At 44.4% G+C, this 18,223-nt stretch overlaps 4 protein-coding genes across 4 annotated transcripts; 3 read left to right on the forward strand and 1 right to left on the reverse strand.

Annotated features, from left to right (window-relative positions):
* Positions 1-941: 941 nt before the first annotated feature.
* On the reverse strand, positions 942-17,519 carry Apd-2 (apidermin 2). Its single transcript, XM_012297515.2, has 4 exons — positions 17,361-17,519; positions 16,876-17,044; positions 2,376-16,694; positions 942-1,697 (listed from the first exon to the last, which is right to left on the reverse strand). Exons 1-3 carry the CDS (start codon positions 17,370-17,372, stop codon positions 16,639-16,641), a joined length of 237 nt encoding a protein of 78 aa, XP_012152905.1. The 5' UTR covers positions 17,373-17,519; the 3' UTR covers positions 942-1,697; positions 2,376-16,638.
* On the forward strand, positions 4,539-5,566 carry LOC100882314 (uncharacterized). The gene is made up of 2 exons (XM_003708338.3): positions 4,539-4,932; positions 5,211-5,566. Exons 1-2 carry the CDS (start codon positions 4,539-4,541, stop codon positions 5,354-5,356), a joined length of 540 nt encoding a protein of 179 aa, XP_003708386.2. The 3' UTR covers positions 5,357-5,566.
* LOC100878206 (uncharacterized) lies at positions 7,579-8,489 on the forward strand. Its single transcript, XM_076533896.1, has 3 exons — positions 7,579-7,722; positions 7,805-8,066; positions 8,189-8,489. The coding sequence occupies exons 1-3, from the start codon at positions 7,711-7,713 to the stop codon at positions 8,341-8,343; spliced, it is 429 nt and encodes a 142-aa protein (XP_076390011.1). The 5' UTR covers positions 7,579-7,710; the 3' UTR covers positions 8,344-8,489.
* Positions 13,426-14,904, forward strand: LOC100878319 (apidermin 1). Its single transcript, XM_076533897.1, has 3 exons — positions 13,426-13,541; positions 14,049-14,304; positions 14,522-14,904. The coding sequence occupies exons 1-3, from the start codon at positions 13,530-13,532 to the stop codon at positions 14,590-14,592; spliced, it is 339 nt and encodes a 112-aa protein (XP_076390012.1). The 5' UTR covers positions 13,426-13,529; the 3' UTR covers positions 14,593-14,904.
* Positions 17,520-18,223: the final 704 nt, after the last annotated feature.

The raw sequence follows: 18,223 nt of genomic DNA on the forward strand, positions 1-18,223 counted from the left end.
TGTTAGAATATACTACTTAAGTATGCATTGACAAATTTGATTACTTGGATAAATAAAATGTTTGAAATTTAAGCGAAAAGGTCAAAGAATTAGATTAATCCAATGGCAAAGAATTAGAAATGAAAATCGAATCAAAGTATCGATACCAAATTGGGGTTAAGAATCGAGTTTTATTTTTTTGGTGATCGAGCACAGGTGTTCCAATCATGCCTATTTGAATAACACCAGTGTTAGCCAACATCGCGGACATAATTTATAGAAGGTCACAGTGGAGATCACGAGATTGTCCGCGTTATCTTTCGGTGTACGCGAACGCACGGTTTATCACCGGATCTGTAACGCGACAATTACCGCGTGGTTCTTTAAGGTCATCACGATACGTACCAGAGATTTCGTGGCTGTACAACGCGTCGCGATATAACGTTTAATCCGTTAACGATATGCTTGGAAGTCTTTACTAAAGTGACAATGTTACAAAAATCCACTGTACGCAGCGAACAAGAAATATATCTAAAATAACAGTTTAACGTTTGAAAAATAAAGTAAAAATCAGTTAAGAATTAAGTGTAAAGGTCGAAGATCGTGCTTTTCTCGATTAGGTTAGGACTATGTTTAAAATCCGATTAAAAAGGTTGCAGCAACGACGGGTAAGCAAACGACTCGTCACGACATTCCCGCGATCGTGAGAGTTACACCGTGCAACCGGCAATAGCAGTTTGTTCGTAAGATTTATTGTCGGAATCGTCGAGAATTTCGTGCCTTGCCAGAGTAGTAAGACCAATATCGAAACGAGAGTACCAAAGGACGAGATATTACCTTTATGGGAAACTCATAGTTCTTCGTTAGCGATCATGGCAATGCATCGAAGATTCACGAATCGTAAAAGATCAGCAGACCGTCCACGAGACAAAAGGAATACATAAATATGCGACATGACAATGTTTGAGCAAGAAAAATATTTTATTTTCTAAAAGTACAACGAGATACGACAGTACAATCAAGTGTGCTCTTTTGACTTTTTTGGAAATTTCAGATTTTCATTCCATAGCTAGTCTTTTTAGTAAAGTAACGAACAACTTTACCAAAGAAAAAGAGTTATATGACCACAATTGGTAACACACTGTCAAATTACGAAGAAAATGTAACGCGTTTATTATTGACACTTGAAATTGCAATGATTAATTTTCGTTACCATTTTCTATCGGTTTTGTAATGTAATTCACGATTAAAGATTCTTCGTTAAGAGAATTATCTAACTCGACTATCCTTAATTTCGGACTTTCTTCGCGTAAAATATGCGGTTGAAAACGAGTTTTAAGTTATATCATTGTTTAGATAATTCTAATAGCGAAAAGTGGAAGCGAAGTCTCGAGCCAAGATAAAAGAGCAAGATAGGTAAATAAATTCGGATTCGAATTACCAGCGGACAGATCGTTCGCTACCGTGGACATTCCACGAGTCAGATCTCAGCCGGACGTAAAACAAGAAGGTTAGATTGTTCGACCGTTTTCGCGTTCCTCGCGGACCCGTGCGCCATTGGAGGCAAGAATGACGAAAGGTGTGGTCGATAACGAGGTAGATACGGTTCTGGTTGGATCGTTAACGTCTCACGAGTTGCCGGAGATCAAGGAATCTCGATCGATGGATCCTTCGATGGGCTTCTGGTAACGTGACGTCGACGATGACCCGGGAATCGCCTGAGAAATACAAAAATCAACAATCCAATGTAGTTTCGCGAGAACAAGTACATACGAGTCGAACGTGGGTAGACGCGTAAACGTTGACACGATTCGCTAAGATCGATGGGAAGAGGAAAAATAAGCTGGTATTTTTCAGGGGGAACCAGGATATTTGTATTGCAGGCAAGGCCAGGTTCCCGGGTCCGAGACGATGTTCAGAAACGAGAGGGGATGAATCTGCTCGGTATTCGGCTCGATCGTTATTCGCGTCGCGAGCTGCCCAGCACGCTTCATACTTCGGCTTCTCTGTACCCAAAGCACCGCAGAAACTGCGAAACGCGGACGCTTTGTACACGTCCTAGTCTAATTCCTCGATTGTCGGCTAGTTTGAGAACGCGACCGATTTTAGACGTCTCTGGCAACTCGTTTCGACTAGCATAACTCTGATCGTGCGCTACGGCGATCGACCGCTATCGACGGAACTCGACCGTATTTTGCAAGTGTGTTCTTGGAATATCGTTACGATAGATCCGCTTAAGTAGTCAACGAATCTTTGCAAAATCGCGGAAATACACTGACGAAATTATGCAACCGGTTATTTACATAATTACGTCGATCGTGTATCATTCGATATTTCGAGTATTATAAATATAGGTTTAGTATGGATTACTAAACGTCATCTTTAATTTTGCTTACCTAGAGTAACGTCGTAACCGATTGGTCATCGTCCGTGTTCGTGATCCATCCATATCGAGATAGGGTTAAAAACGATTCTGGATCGTTTCTTCCTTCGACCGATCGATCGATAGCCATGACGCGTGCCTATAGAGGACACCGAGATTCCGAGCTACGACTTTCCATCGGGTATCACGGAGGAACATTGCCGTACAAACTGATGCTAAGTGAGCTTTTATAGTAGGCATACGCGGACACGTGGGTCGGTGAACTTATCGGGGGTAAGGGCGGGGCTGATTCAACGATCTGCTCGACCGTGACGCCGGGGTGGAAAAAGCTCGATCGTTCGCGTAAAAAGGTGTCAACTGCATGACGCAATGTTGGAGCGAATTGGACACACCGATACCACACCCATCGAGAAAATAAAAATGTCACGAAGCTTTTGCCGTCGCGTCGTATCGCGCATCGAATTTTTCCATTCTATCAATTTCTACGGCCATTTAACGCGACTGCTCGTCTTTATTTCATCTCGTCATCTTTTCAGATTCACGATCTTGTCGATTTCACCATTTTTCATTCATTTTACCGTTACGCTATTCAACGTACGATATCATATAGAATTTAACACGCCATTCTGTAGGGATTCGCGCAAAACTCTCGTGCTACGTATTCAACGATCCGTTCAAAATAAATACCCGTTACGTTCGTTGTTAATTATAAAAAAAATGTTGAATCCTGATCGTTTATACGAACAAAAGGAAATATGCGTTTCCTTTAAAACCGAGGATTCGAATTAATAAGGTGATTTATTATCTGAATATTTGACAGATATTTGATTTACAACAAGAACCGATCGTTACTGGAGGCTACAGGCGTCAATCGGAACTCGTCGATAAAAACAGAAATGTATACCGAATCGTTGACAGACGCGTGACGGGTTCGTCGATATATTCGAATCGCTAGTGTTCATTTTCGTCGTTGATATAACGCTGAACGTTACAAAGCCGGAAACGGGATATAAGAGGATTACCATAGCCGTTTAAAAAACGCGAATCGCGTGGATTCGTTGTCCAATGATCGTATAACGTTTATCGTTAACCGCGGTAATTCGATCGCGTATTTTCCGCCTCTTGCGGAAGTAACTTTGCAACAACGAGCAATCTGTTCGAAAAACGAACGAAAAGCGGAAAGACCGAACGAGGAATTTGAAACGCGCGTTATAGTAGAAGGGTAATGGAATTTTTGCAAACACGAGAGCAGCAAGTTTCCGAGTGTTTGGTGATCTCGTAAAGGAGGCGTGCCGTTAAGAATCGGCGTTCGCGGGCAAGCATTCGTGGTAGAAACACCGAGGGACAATTACACGATCGTCGCGTACGCGCCGCGCCGGTCACCTTTGCACCTTCGAAAGTGCACGCAACGCCCAACAATGATATTCCAAACGATCCGTGGCATGGCCGATAATCCATAGCTAGGCTGCTGCCACCGTAACACACTCGTCGATCACAATGAGGCCGTCATTCCAGGCGACAATTGTGAGCCATGGACGACGCGTGGGCTACGCAACCCGTGCCTCGCCTAAACGGATGTACAATGTAAACGCGTAACGAACGATATTGTCGACGCGTTCAACTAATTCGTCGTCGTCTCTCTCTCTCTCCCTCTCCCTCTGTCCGACGAACGAACGAGAAAGGAAAGAGACGATCGCGAAGGTCGCGATGACAGGTATCTTCCAGCTGACCATCCGACCGTCTTCGAATCGGTTCAGGTTAGCTCTATCGCACTTTGTCTCGTTCGACTTCACCCTGGTGTCAAGACGGTTTATCGATCGTCCAGTCAACCCTGAATTCCATTAGGAGACAAATACCTGGCGTAACGATTGTTTATCTCTCGAATCGCGTAGCGCGACACAAGGTTGGGTGTCGACGTTAAAAAACGGATCGGTGAAACGGATGCAACGCGGATCTGAATCGGAGCAGGCGAGCTGTTAGGCACGGGTGGGCTGCGAGGCGTTAAGCGCGACTCGTGTGTCGCCGTAATGCTGATAAGCCAAGATACAACCACAGCCACGCGTCTAGTCCGCAGAGAATGTTTGGCGTGTCCTGTGCCCCGCCCTTGGGGTTGGCGGGAGCAATAGACCCGACAGCGTAGACAATGCCCCTATAAAAGCACCTTCGAGCCAGCTCGATGTCAGCACATCCAGCACTCCAGTCATCGAAGCAACGCTTCCGACACAGTTCACCGGCAAATCGAACCCCTCTTCGACTTTCAACCATGTGCACCCTGGTAGCGGTCTTCCTCGCGGCAGTCGTCTCGGTGGTGGCAGCGGCGCCCTCCGGTCTATTGGCACCCGGTGCTGCTCTCGCTGGACCGATCTTGGGTCCTGCTGCCCTTAGCGGACCCATCCTAGGACCGTCGGCCCTTGCCGGACCGGTAGTTGGCCCAGCTCGTCTTTCCGGAGCCGTCGATGGCGGAGCCGTGGTCACCGGAGCCGTCGCTGGCCCTTCGATCGTTTCCGGCAGCGTCGCTGGGCACGGAGGCTGGCCTGCCCTCGCTGCTCCCGCCGTTCTGCCACCTTGGGGTAAGCTGTCCTACGAATTCCGTCGGTCAAGTCGTTGTTCGTCGATACAGAGGTACGCCAGGATGCTAACCACGGATAAACGGACGTTGCGCGAACGGCTCGTTATCTAGTCGCCGAGTCACTTTGATCGAACTTTGTCGCAATCGCCTTGGCCGCCTTGCGTTATTTATCACCGGACAGAAACGACCGTTTCTAATTGTCGAACGCGTCCCATCGATAAATTCCTGCCGGATAGAAATCGAGCAATTTTAAGTCGATTAAACGCGATATACTTTTAGGAGCGGTATTGTCCGGTCCAGTGTCACCTGCTGCGGCTCTAGCTGGACCCATCACCGCCCCGGCGCTCATTGCTGGACCATCCGGTAGTATAGCGGCTGGACCAGCCGGAGTCGGTGGTATCGTTCGCGCTGACGGACACTGGTAATTCACCCCGTGCTGGACCTCCATCCCCAACGACATCCTCGACTGATCTCCGCCGATGCCTGCCATTTTTTAAACCGACCGCGCCACGATCTCCCTCATTTACCGCTAGTACCTCCATCGTTTTATCTTCTACATGTATTCTGTGTACATAACAATGTTTCGTATATGATATTATATGTTATAATAAACGCATGCCACTTTGGAGAGGAAATTGTTTTGTTATTACGATATTAATTATTACGCAATTCGCTCCTTTAACCTTTCTGCATCGTTTCATCGAATCGATGCCGTCGTTTAAACATAAATCGCGACAGAAACGAGCGAATGAACTTTTCACTCTTTTTATACAACGCACGTAAAGAGCATCTCGCAATCGTTTGCGTCTGTTAGGTAGTTTGACAATCATTAAAACGCTGTAAAACGGTTGATTATTATTACTCGGCGAACAATGCCCGAAGGATATAATTAAGACAAAGTAATATAATAATTAAGATTCACGGGCAAACGCTGTGCCGCGAATTTCAATTTCTGGTAAACAAGTTAGCTGAATATGCTCGCGAAGTTAATTCGAATAGAAGACTAAATACCGTAACGAGTATAGTGTTCCTGAAAGTTCCGAGCACGAGATTATCCCGACGCAACGCTACGGTGTTAGTCTTCGTTCGCTCGATAACGAACAAATTCTAGTTTTGTTAAATTCTCAATTAATGTGCAGAGAGATTTTTCGAAGAAAAAGTTATCGATAATCGATTGTCGTAACCGTTGCGTAGAGCTATCGTAACGAAAGGATTAAATTAAAGCTATCCCGTGAATGTTCTCCCAATTACACACCGGGAACGAGTCAAAGCGAGGACACGTAACCCGTTGGTGGACCGTGTCAACGTTGCTTGACGATTAAAGTGGCACAGATCGGTAGGGCTATTGTTCTAGTTGGGATATTATCGCGCGCAAGGCCGTCGACACCGTGACGTTGGTCGTTCCTCGTTTCACGATCCATTGTATCGCCCTCGGTTCTCTATGTATACGATGGGACGATACCTGTCCACCTTTGCCGGTAATTGTAGGAAATTGCTTCAACGCCGCTCCAATCAGCCGAGTATTCTCTCTGTCTGTCAGAGGGTCGACTAAGCAGACCGAACCGTGATATCCGAGTATTTCCATCGCAGCTTTGTTCACGGCTTTCTCGAGCACCACTCCAACTGCGTCGCACCGCGCGCATCGTTCATAGCCCCTTTAATCTCCGTTTTCAATCGCGTTCGTCCTGTGGGAAATGCAGCGGCAAAGATGCGCCACGGAACCCTTTTCGGAGCCACGAGTTTCCGTCCGGATCCCGAAGGACTCGGGACTTCGGACTCCGGGGCAAATTATTAGCGGCGTGCTCGTCTGCATTACCATTTCAAAGGAACTCTCGGTCGGTCCATCGTTGCAAGGCGAACAGCAACAAGTACGACCAGTCGTTAAATCGGCCGCTTTCCAACCGTGCTGAAACGACCACCATTAAACGGAAACGCGGAGCACTGCTTACGTGCCGAATATGAAATTCAAGTAGATGAATAACAGAGTACGCTTCGATGGCTTTTATCTTTGCTACTATTCGAGCAAACATTTGCATGTTTCTCGTCAACGAACGTTTACTCGACGTCTCGACTACGATCGGAACTGGTAGAGTTTTTTCAAACTTACCTACCATTTTAACGCGAAGCTTTCTTCGTCTTATATTTTCTACAAATTCGCGACGCGTACCTCGAACCTGTGACCGATAGAAATTCGAAAATTACCGTATTCGACAATCGAGATATTCCGTAACTTTATAACTTTCAAACTTCTGTACTCGTATCATCGATCGCATAAGGTATATTACATCGTACGTACCTCGTGTTATGCTGGTTTTTACCTAATTATCCAGTGGACGGTAACGATTCGAGTAAGGATCGAACGATGCAACTTATCTATAGAACGTTCGATTAAGAAAGACACGTGATAATCTTGGACGTTTACACTGATTTCGGCTCACTAACGCTTCTAAACTATGTCATCGCTCGAAAACGACACGATACCGAGCGAACAATCTAACATGTTCGACGTTCGAGCATAACGAAATTCTAAACTACGTTGCTTCTTTCCGTCGTAGCGTTTAATAGCTGACGCGGACACGCGTCGAGTCGCGTCGGAGAAATTCTTCTGTATGGAAATAGGTGGTGTGACCGACGGGTGACATTTTCTCGTGCAAAAAATGACGGGAAAGCGGGATATTCAGGGTCAGAACGGTGTATAAAAGCTGACATCACAGGGTTAATTGGCAGTCTCGCAATTAGTCCGATAAAAGGTAATACCGAACAACGCGGTGTAGCAATCATGAAATTCTTGGTGAGTCTCTCAATTATACTTTTATCTATAAAAAAATATAATTTTCGACTAACGAACCGTTAAACCACGTTACCTCGTGCAGGTAATTTTCGTAGCGATCGCGTCGGTGTGCTCGGCAGCCCCCAGCGCCATTCTGAGCCCGCTCGTGGGTGGAGTGGGTGTCGTTGGTCCTCAGGTTGGACCAGCGGTGGTCGCCGGAGCTGCGACCGGGGCCGTCAAAGTATCTGGACCCGTAGCTGGACCCGCACTGGTAACCGGAGCGGTCGCTGCTCCGTCGGCCGTTGTTGGTTCCGTTGCCGGACCCACCGTCGTCTCTGAACCTGGTCTCGGCAGCGTAATCGTCGGTAAGTTCCTCCTTCAAAATTATCAGGCTCTTCCGAATTTCAACATTCCCAAAGTTCCGACTCCTATTGAAACGAGCTACCGTTCAAGTATTAACTGTACGGTGATCGAACGAACTTGACAGGTAACGGATTAGTAGCTCCGGCAGTGTTAGCCGCACCAGCAGCCACGGTCGTCGCTGGCCCAGCAGCATCGGCGGTCGTCGCGGGTCCTGTTACCAAAACAGCAGTGATCGGTGCTTCTTCCTCGGCAGTCGTTACCGGAGGCGTTGCCTGGTAGTAACAGCGCGTTCGGACAGATACACCTCGTGCTGGCTAATTCAAGACTACAAGGCAACTTTATACTTTTACCGTAGTTGTATTCTGTTACTGTCTATTTCTATACCGAAACATGTACGCTTATATTATATAAACGAATAAACGAAATTTTACTTTTATTTAAAATATTCTGTTTTAAAATATCCATCTTTGATTTTCAAAGAATATCGCGCATTCTTATTAAAGACATACGTTTACGCTACAAGGTAAATATGGCGAAAAGTAATTGACGAGATTCGTTAAAGATCGAAATTTTCGATAGCTCGAAACAGTGATCCGAAGAAAGCAGTCAACATATAGGAGTAGGGTAGGATTTAAAGTTCGTAACCGCAAAAGCTCGAAAGACCCATCGAACATCTAGCAAAAGCGTACATTCCATACATTAGGAATCAAGGTGGAAACCGTGGTGGGTTAACGACGTTCCCACACGAAAAGACACGTACGGACAATTTTGCAATTGTGGAACATGCTTAGACAACTCTCGTCTTTATCTGGCAACCCGTTCATGAATATTTCATGGTACACCTTTTCCGTAGAACAAATGGAACACAGAAACGAGAAAAGAAACGCGCACCTGTGTGCATCGGTTTCGTCGATGCCTACGCGAAAAATCGACGCCACGTCGAAACGGCTGGAACAATGCATACCGCGCGAGTTCCATTCGATTACGCAGTCACGATCGGTTCACTGTCAAGTACGGCGTTTGACAAGTAGTCTTACAACTACCTAGATCGTCCCTTTTTTTATTTCGCTGACTAGAACCGCTACCGTGCTCGCGGTTACGAGAGTGGAACGGATTTTCTCTTCAAGGATCTGTAACGGTCCTTCGCGAGCACGCGACCGATTTATGAGCCTTCGAGATGTCAAGCACGATAATCGGTATCAACAACGAGCCGTATCAGCCGCGTGACATTATCGCGCTGATAAGATCGAGAAAATGTTTCAGGCTATTGTTGGAGCGAGCGTTTTTAGACACCGTTTGCAGAGGGAGTCTGAGAATTTCAGGGGTGAGGAGCATATAGAAAAAAACACCAAATGGAATGCATATTTTAAACGCGGAAAACGAAAGGAAGAATGGAACGAGCGGAACGAGAAGGCGATTCGAAGAAATACTGCAAGGAGGTTCGCGTTGTTTCTTCCTCTATACTATACTCGTCTCGATACAAATTTTATGGAAACTTTAAATTCGAATTTCGTTTACACCTTATCTCGAAACTTGAATCCTCATAAATCGATGTAAGTTACTCTAATAATACGACCATCTACCATACATTAAAAGGCATTACGAACTTGTTGTTATCGACGTAACATTGTGTCTGTTAAATTGTATGCTAAAATAATTCGATTGAGATTCCAATTCAATTTGTTTATCTTTCTTCAATTGTATTCTATAAATTGTATTCTATATACGAAACGATCATACCGCGCGTGGTTCAGTTTAAACGTCATTCGATAACGAATATCGATGAAATTTACATATGTAAGCGTGCATTACGCCTTCTACATATGTATACATTTGAAGTATTATCGCGCTAATGTACCGATCGTCTTTTGTTTAACACAGGAGAAACGGACGATCGAGAGTCGGTCGTTAACAGATCATTATTGATTAAACACGTTTTACACCGATCTCTGTATATTTTCACAAGCGAAATCCTGCACGACGGTCAATTAACTGTCTATAGTTATTGGAAGGTGCGATATTTGAAAAAGGGTAAAAATGGTATTTTAAGTAATGCACGTATACGAGTTTAACAAAGTGTACAATGTACCGAAGAAACGAAACAAGCAACATTTCACTCGATATTCTCTCGACAGTGTTTTTTTCCGTCCGACACGATTCCATCGATTCTAAATTGTTCACCGAACAAGCGTGTTCGAGCCTAAACGTGCCTCGATAATCAAGCTCGCGTGCCACGCAACAATTTCGATGATCACCGATTTCGCATTTTCCATCGTTCGCGCCACCCTTCGCCGCGCCGCCCTGCCGGCTCATTTTATTATTCCATTAGCTCGCAATTTCCATGGGCGAGGCGGAAGTAAAATTTCAGCAATTTCGGCTGCAATTCGCAACCGGCCAGTTTACGTGACCCTTCCACGGTTCCGTTAGAATTCGCGTTCAGGGAGCAGCCGATCATCGACAGTTCCCGAGGGTTCCCTACCAAAAATCGCCATCGAGAGTCGACGCGACGCGACCGACAGATATTGAAAAGTTCGCTTCTTTGTGAAGCTGTTCGAGACTGGTTCCCTTTGAAGAATATTCGTTCGATTCGCGCCATCCACCCTTTCAATGTACCTTCTGTTCTTTGTATCAAAGGTTATCGATTATCGGCAACTTTCTATCGGCGTCTCGCTTCCGTTTCATCGATTCCATAAGCTTCTGTATCTCGAGCAACGTTCGTTGTCGATTCTTTCGAAGCAAACGCGGGATAAGAGCGTTGCGACAGGAATTATTAGACGCGAATCACGATTAATATTTCCACCAACGAGAGACTAGGTCGAGTGAAAATTATTCAGGGATGCAAGCCCACGATTCTTTGTTCGAACTGAAACATCTCGATCTTTTGTATTTGTTTCGAAGATCCACCGATTCGATTGGAAAAATGTGCACGGATGCGGAATATGTGTATATGCAGTCATCTTTAAAGTTACATTTTTGCGATCGATAGCTTCGCGATTCAGGATAAAAAATGTTTTCCTTTTATGCGTTCTAACGCAGTTCCAAGCAATTCGAAACGAACTCGATGCGGATCAATTTTTGAGCGAACGTAAGAGAAAGTTCGTCCGCTTCGAATGTTTTTCTGATTTTTACCGATATGGAAGAATAATATTTACGTAGCAAAAATATACTTTTTGAGGCTATAGCTGTAGCACATTTAACGCGTTGTATATCGCAGGCGAGATGGAAACTTGGAAATTTCTTCCTTCGAGAATACTGGCTCATCGTGTTGTGTTTCTCGGTGGATAACGATCGTTATTAGTAAAATATTAGTAAAACTGGGAAATCTAATCCCCTCGATGCAACTTTTATCGTTCAGCGAGGGTTCGAAACAATTAGCGTTAGTCGTGGCCGAATCAACAGACGGATCTTGGTAAACGTTTCACTCGCTGGAACTCGTGCAAGCGTGCACGCGACGGGAGAATTAAACGCGAATAGTCGAGCTTGCGGGTGTACAGAGCAACCTGTACATTCGTATGCGACATCGTAATCGATATTGCTTCTAGCTGTTTTTTACCAGATGTTTTTTATGCGTTTAATCATACGATCAATCACGTTCGTTTATTCGTATGTACCGTTTTGCTCGAGAAACAAAATAATATTTAATCGAATCGTTTCATTTACATTCGAGTCTGCGCGGAAACGTATGAAATTAATTGCTTCGAGAATAGCATTCGTATTCTATGGTACATTCGTGGTAACGAGTGAAAAAAGCGAGCTTTTCGATATTTCCTCGTATCGATGCTGTCTTTATCGTCGTGTACCTATGGATTCGCACTTTTAAAAATAAAAAAAAGAAAAAAAAAACAATAGGATGACAGAGATGAACGGTACAGAAAAGTGTTTATTCGAAAATTGCAAGGCAAGATGCTCGTTTGTTTGAAGTTCGTAAAACACAGTTTCGACGGGACGTTTTCATATTCAATGTTCAAAGTTTACGCCGAAGAATAGGAGAATTCAGGTCGAGATACTCTAGTTTCAAGTTTCTCCGATTATTCTGTCGTCGCGTCGGTGAAACTGTTCCCGGTAAGTTTTCGAGAAGTATAGCGTTTCATGACAGCGAGTTTGGTCCGAGACTTAGCCGTAAATTCGTGCAGGCGACGTAACGCGAACCTCTGGCCGTTTCCAACTTGACAAATCTGCCGCGCGCAATTACGCTGTTCCAGGTGGGCAGATTCAAAGGACGAATTGCCGTGGTCATCGTAGAAATCAGTGGGACACAGGGAAAAATGTTCGGTTAGACGACCGAAATAAAAGGCCGACGCGAACGCGAAACGATGGATCTCTCTCGTTTTATTTCGCTTCCCGTACGCTCCACGACCGATGCTCGTTTATTCTTTTACGCTGTTGATCCTTTCCTAGAAACCGAATTAATTCCCTTTCCTACGCTTTTTTTAATCGACACAGGTTAGCTTCCTATTTTTTTTCTCCGCTGGACGAGGAGGTTAAAGAAAGAAAGCTTACAAAATAATTTCGTAAAATATAATATTAAAATTTATTTTCTTATTTTCTACACGATTACCTAACGAGAGATGCATTTCGCGAACGACATTTAATCAAATAATTGTACGTCCGAGCTTGATGGAAAATTTAAAGTTTCCAATGGAAACTCGTGTCGAAGTTACAAAGTCATAAATCAAAAAGTTCGTTTTGCCTCCTCCTCTCCTGTTACTCGAATATTAAAGCAAAGACGATGCTCGTTCGGCGAAGCAAACTTTTGCCCCCAACAAAAGATGCGGTATTCAATGTTTCAAAGCTTCCAAAATCGAAGCACCTTCGTTGATAAGAAAGACACGTATTTTCGTATGTCTCGTGGTTATAATTAATAACGCCTATTTAGAGCGTAGGCAGCATACGAACATCTGAGGAAAACTTATAGATACAAATAATAACGCCGGTAACATTTTCCCAGTCAAGTATATTTGAACTGGTTAATTACCGACCGCTTCGCTAGATACACAGTAGTTGTTTCTAAGCAATTACAAATAATTAACAGTGGTAGAATTACACAGTTGCAAGCTGTTAATGTTTATCAAGAGAAGGAATATACGAAGTTTTGTGCCGAGAACGAGCACGAAACGAGACGATCGTGAAAACTAGCGTACAGATAATTTGCATTGCTGACTGTCGGGAAAATTCAATTCTCTCGGAACAAGCGTTATTACGACAACGAACCGTACACGATTCGAGGTTGGAACGCGTCTCCTCGCGATAACGGTTCTCGTCTATGACGTTGGACCCGGAACTCGCCTACTCCGATCCCGTCCATCGTTAACCGCACCCTAACTCGTTTCTTATATCTACTTTCATGCAGGGTTGAAGGTTATATCGTCAACTTCTTCGATATTCTCGATGGAGTATATAAGTCAGTGTGTCAGGAGGGTTGACCATCAGTCACCGGACAGCCGAAGACTAAAGCCACAAATAACATGAAGTACTTGGTAAGATACTTTTTATCGATACGTTGGTTAGAAATATACCTATTGATACTCGGTAGTTAATACTTTACACGGTATTTGCTTCGATCGCGTGTACTTGCATTGGCGTGCACTTGCCAAGGGAGGCGGTCTTTTCTCCGAAAGAAATCACGTTTCATGGCCTATACGTATCGTTCATACTTCATATATCAGCGCTGCATCCGATACAATCTCTAGACTCGTGCCGAGCTTAAATGTTGGCGATGGTCCAGCAGAACTTCTTCTGCGTAACTATAGTATGTACCTAAGTCCTGAATCGATATCCTTCAATCTATCCAACGGACCGATCTTATTGAGACAAAACTGCTTTAATTGCCCGACCGTTATCGACTAAATACACCCTCTGTTCCTGATTACCTATTTTCCTATGACCAGACAATAGCAATGTCCGAGTTTAACGCGTAGAAGGGGTAGTATTTCGTAAATTCAAAGTCGTCTTACGGAACATGGAATGACATATCGATGTTTCAGGTCGTCCTCGTAGCCGCTTTGGCCATTGCCTCCGGTAGCCCGGAACGCGAACGTCGTTCCCTTGGCTGGGGATCGCACGGAACCGTAGTCCTGGGCGGTTTGCTGCCCGGCGTAGCGGTCGCAGGACCAGTGGCTCCTTCGGCTGCCGTTATCGGGCCCGTCGCTGGATCTGCAGCCGTGGTTGGGCCCGCTGCAGGCTCTGCCGCTGTCGTTGGACCAGCTGCCGGTTCTGCTGCAGTCGTGGGACCGGCTGCCGGTAACGAGTTTATATTATCTGCTCGTGTTGTCGCTCGAGTCAACATCGAACGTTAAAGTCGCTATAGAGAACAACGGGTATTTCTAAGCTACGATCGTAATTTACGATTTGAAAATTTTCAAACTCTAAAACATCCGAAAGTCGAAAAATGTGAACACTCGAAAATGGGCAAACGATAAAATTCCAAGGTACGATAGGAAACTGTTTGTATTTCCAGGAACGACAGTAGTGTCGGGTCCCGCGGGAGCAATCGTGGCACCCGGACCTGGCCTTCTAGGACTCTGGTAGATCGCAACGTCTCTCTGGATTCGACCCCGACAACTCGAAGCAACTCGAACGAACTCCCTCGTCGATCTGCAAACGGCTTCTCGTCGACCGACGTCTTCGAGACTTTCATCGGACCCGATCATCGTTTAGAACAGAAAATCTTCGAGATTCGACCACGAAATATGTTTCTTAATGTACGCCTCCTCTTCGATTCGAGCATACTATTTTCGACATACTATGTCGTTAGAACGTCGAAGAGATTCTCCCACTGTAATTAGTTGCACCATTGTTACTATTCTTATTGTATCGTAATAAAGAAAACTGTAACCTGTACTCGGTTATTTTCGATTGCTCGTGAACCGATTGTCCTCGACCTGATAGATAAACGGCCAGGTACGCTTTTTCGATTCAAGTTTAAAATCATTTAAACGGTCATAAAACGTATCGAGTTCTACGAGGACCAGTCGTTCCAGTTTTTAACTACTCTAGATTGTTAAATGCATTTAACTGCTGTTCTATCGGGTATGGCCGCGGCCAATGAAAGGATACATAAAATAATGATTTTGCTACCGGTCCAATGGTTTACTGGGTCTGAACCTGAAAGATTAAAGAATGCAACGAGTAACAGGTTTGAATATGGAGTCGTTTATAAATTCGATTGGACGATTGCTCCACCAATGAACCTTTCGCGGTCGCGTAAAAATCCAAAATAATCGAATATCGACGAAACGCGATCGCGAACGTAATATCGAACACGAGAGTGTTCCTGACCTCCGAAAATGGCCAAAACGAAGAAAGACGTTCGAACAACAGGGATCGCTGCAAACCGCTCAATTAAAAGTTATACGTTTCTATTAACGATCCTCTAGATCGGAGACATCGATTTCGTTAACTTATGTAGACCGTCGATAAATATTAACGTTCAAATGGTTGTCATTTACGTGATCGAGCGTTTCCTTTCTTATACCTTCTATTTTGCAAAAGGAATATATTTGCTATTTCTTCAACCGAATAATTTATTCGTGACAATTGATCGTTCCATCATACCGTATTATGTCAGTCACGTAAAATTTCGCTGTGGCAATCGGTTTATACCTCTCAACGATATTGACACGCACGTGACAGTGAATCGTTCGTATATTTATCGTGCGCCTGCTATACGTTCGAAATAATCGAAATTCTAATTATATTAGAGTTATGTAAAGGGTGCATCGTTCTTTTTCTCGCAATTTACAAATCATTCGCGAAGAAATCAGACATTTTAAACGTTATAATGAAATTAAAAATCGACCGAAATAAATTTGTTATCGTGGCGAAAGAGAATAAAGAAGTATACATAACGCGGGCAGTATAATTAGTAAGTGCTAACGAAATTCCGAGTACCGTGTGCCATATCGGTTAATTCCCGAACAAACATCATCGGCATCGCTACCCGAAAGTACGATCTGTCACGTTGACACGTTTCTAATTAGCTTATTAATCGCGAAATTGAAGCGTATACACATTGAACGCATTAATCACACGTAAATATCGCGTGCACGATAGTTAACGAATAAATTGGAGGGGGAAAATAATTCGCGTTAATTGATCTATTGACTGCGTCGCGTACACATACATTAACGCGCACGATCGAATCATTGAAATTTTATGAAAATCATAAATGTTTACTTGTTCAACAATGTATTCGCTTTCGAAGGAACAGAGGCAAATTAATATTAACCTAGACTTACAAAATGTATGGAATTTTATTCGACGTTAAACGTACAGAATGTTGAACTTATAGAATGTATAGAGGTAGGGTGTCGATCGAAGCACAACTCGATTGTTTTGTAGGTTTTTAAAATAAGTTTATTATCTGATATTAATAATTGAAATTGCACAAGGGACGGGGGAGGAATATAATTTTCAACGATGCCGATCGAGGGTATCCTTGATAATTACGGCCGAAAACGTGAAGGGGGTGGCGACCAATCGTCGAATTCGAATTTTGCGCAATGAGATGAACTCCCATCGTCGATATTCATTGTAATACTTCAGGTCCAGTAATGCCGAGATTTAAATGGTTATTTACCATCCTTTCAGTCCCCACGCGGGAGCAAGGGCGGGTGCGGCTACAACGGCGGCTGTATTCGAACATAAAATTTCTATTAATCCATCGAACATCGGGATCGCGATCGTACAATTACGCGTAAACGCGTGTTAAAAAATGCCGTATGAAATTCGAATTGAACGATATCTCGGAGCGATATTAAAGTTAAATAATCGAAAATAGAAATGGGAGAATTTCGCGAAATAGATACTTACGCGCCGCAAGGAGTTTAGGCGCAGCGGCGATAGCAACGGGAGCCGCAGCGATTTTCGGAGCGATCCATGGGGTCGCCAGAGCTGGGGCCGCAAGGATTCCACGGCGTTCTCGTTCTTGTTCGGGTTCGGGGAAGGCCGCGACCACGGCGACGATGGCGAACAAGATCAACTGCGATCGAACATTGCAATTATTACTTTTGATCCGTTGTATAATCGAAGTTTCGTTCGAAATCACCGGTTTTAAACCAAAACGGCTTAAAACGCGAACGATAGATACACGAGAGAAAAAGCTAATTATCGTAAAAATTGTTTAGCGGATCTAACGGAAATAGAATGATCTTATGACCGAAACGATTTAATAACTTTACAGAGAAAATACAAAGAAAATTGTAGAAAGTAGAATAAAATCGTTGTTAAGAACAGTGAGAGAAACGAAAATGGGCAATTGGATTCGCATCCGAAAATATCGAATATCATATCCTTACCAGGGATTTCATTTTGTCGGTTGTGTCGGGTAGCTTGAGCTTCTTCGAACTCGAAAGTGCAAGCGACTGATGAAAATCCTAGCTTCGACTTTGTCTTTTATACTGTTATTTCGTTAGCTATATCGAGTAGAACCGCTTGTACGTCATCAACCCCGTAAGGACGCGTGTCGGGCAACGGTCGGGTTGGTCGGGCAGGCTATCTCGCTCGTAAGCTTGTCGCTGGAGCGGGCGTGGCCGGGACTTGAAATCCGTAAATCAAGACAGCGATCTAAAACGATGAACTCGCACAGAGGCAATGTTGCATCAGAAATCTCGATGGAGCTGGTCGCACGGTTGCACACGCAACGCGCTGCGAACGTTGCAGAAGTACGTAACGCTCCTGAAACGGGGCCATCGGGTGTCTATTAGCATATTTTACGATTCGCGCGGAAAAATCTTTCCTTCGACTCGTTATGAGTTAAACGGTACCATAATGCCCGCTCTTAGGATTTAGGGTATAGACTATAAGATGCAATCCGCGGTGAGTATTGCGAAACGGACTTTCGATTGCTGTGTCGATTGTGTCGGCCTTGAATACCCGCGATCGATCCGGACTAAAATATGTTTGATCGCGATACAGGAAGGCAGGAAATTCTGCTTTGAAAGTCCACTCGAAATGTTACAACACGGAGAAGCAATTGCCCGTGTCCATGCGCCTCCAATTTACCATTTTTTTGTTCGCGTAATTTTTCCCGCGTTTCAACGTTATCTGCTCCGTCGCGCGTGGGGGCGTCGCGTCAGGGGCGTTGGGGGCGTGGGTGGCGGCGGAGCAACCTGCCCAAATACAGTTTAATTGTTTCTTTTCGATCGCTTACCGATCTTCG

The sequence above is a fragment of the Megachile rotundata genome, chromosome 7, assembly GCF_050947335.1.
Source record: "Megachile rotundata isolate GNS110a chromosome 7, iyMegRotu1, whole genome shotgun sequence".
In the NCBI taxonomy this organism is placed as follows: Eukaryota; Metazoa; Arthropoda; class Insecta; order Hymenoptera; family Megachilidae; genus Megachile; species Megachile rotundata.

Bases quoted from the DNA above. Each gene is read 5' to 3' on its own strand.
- LOC100878206 (XM_076533896.1), top strand. The intron at 8,067-8,188 runs GTAAGTTCCTCC...CGAACTTGACAG, and splicing joins TCTCGGCAGCGTAATCGTCG to GTAACGGATTAGTAGCTCCG.
- Apd-2 (XM_012297515.2), bottom strand. The intron at 16,695-16,875 runs GTAAGTATCTAT...GTTCGAATACAG, and splicing joins GCCTAAACTCCTTGCGGCGC to CCGCCGTTGTAGCCGCACCC.
- LOC100882314 (XM_003708338.3), top strand. From the start codon at position 4,539: ATGTCAGCACATCCAGCACTCCAGTCATCGAAGCAACGCTTCCGACAC. The intron at 4,933-5,210 runs GTAAGCTGTCCT...ATATACTTTTAG, and splicing joins CGCCGTTCTGCCACCTTGGG to GAGCGGTATTGTCCGGTCCA.
- LOC100878319 (XM_076533897.1), top strand. The intron at 14,305-14,521 runs GTAACGAGTTTA...TTGTATTTCCAG, and splicing joins AGTCGTGGGACCGGCTGCCG to GAACGACAGTAGTGTCGGGT.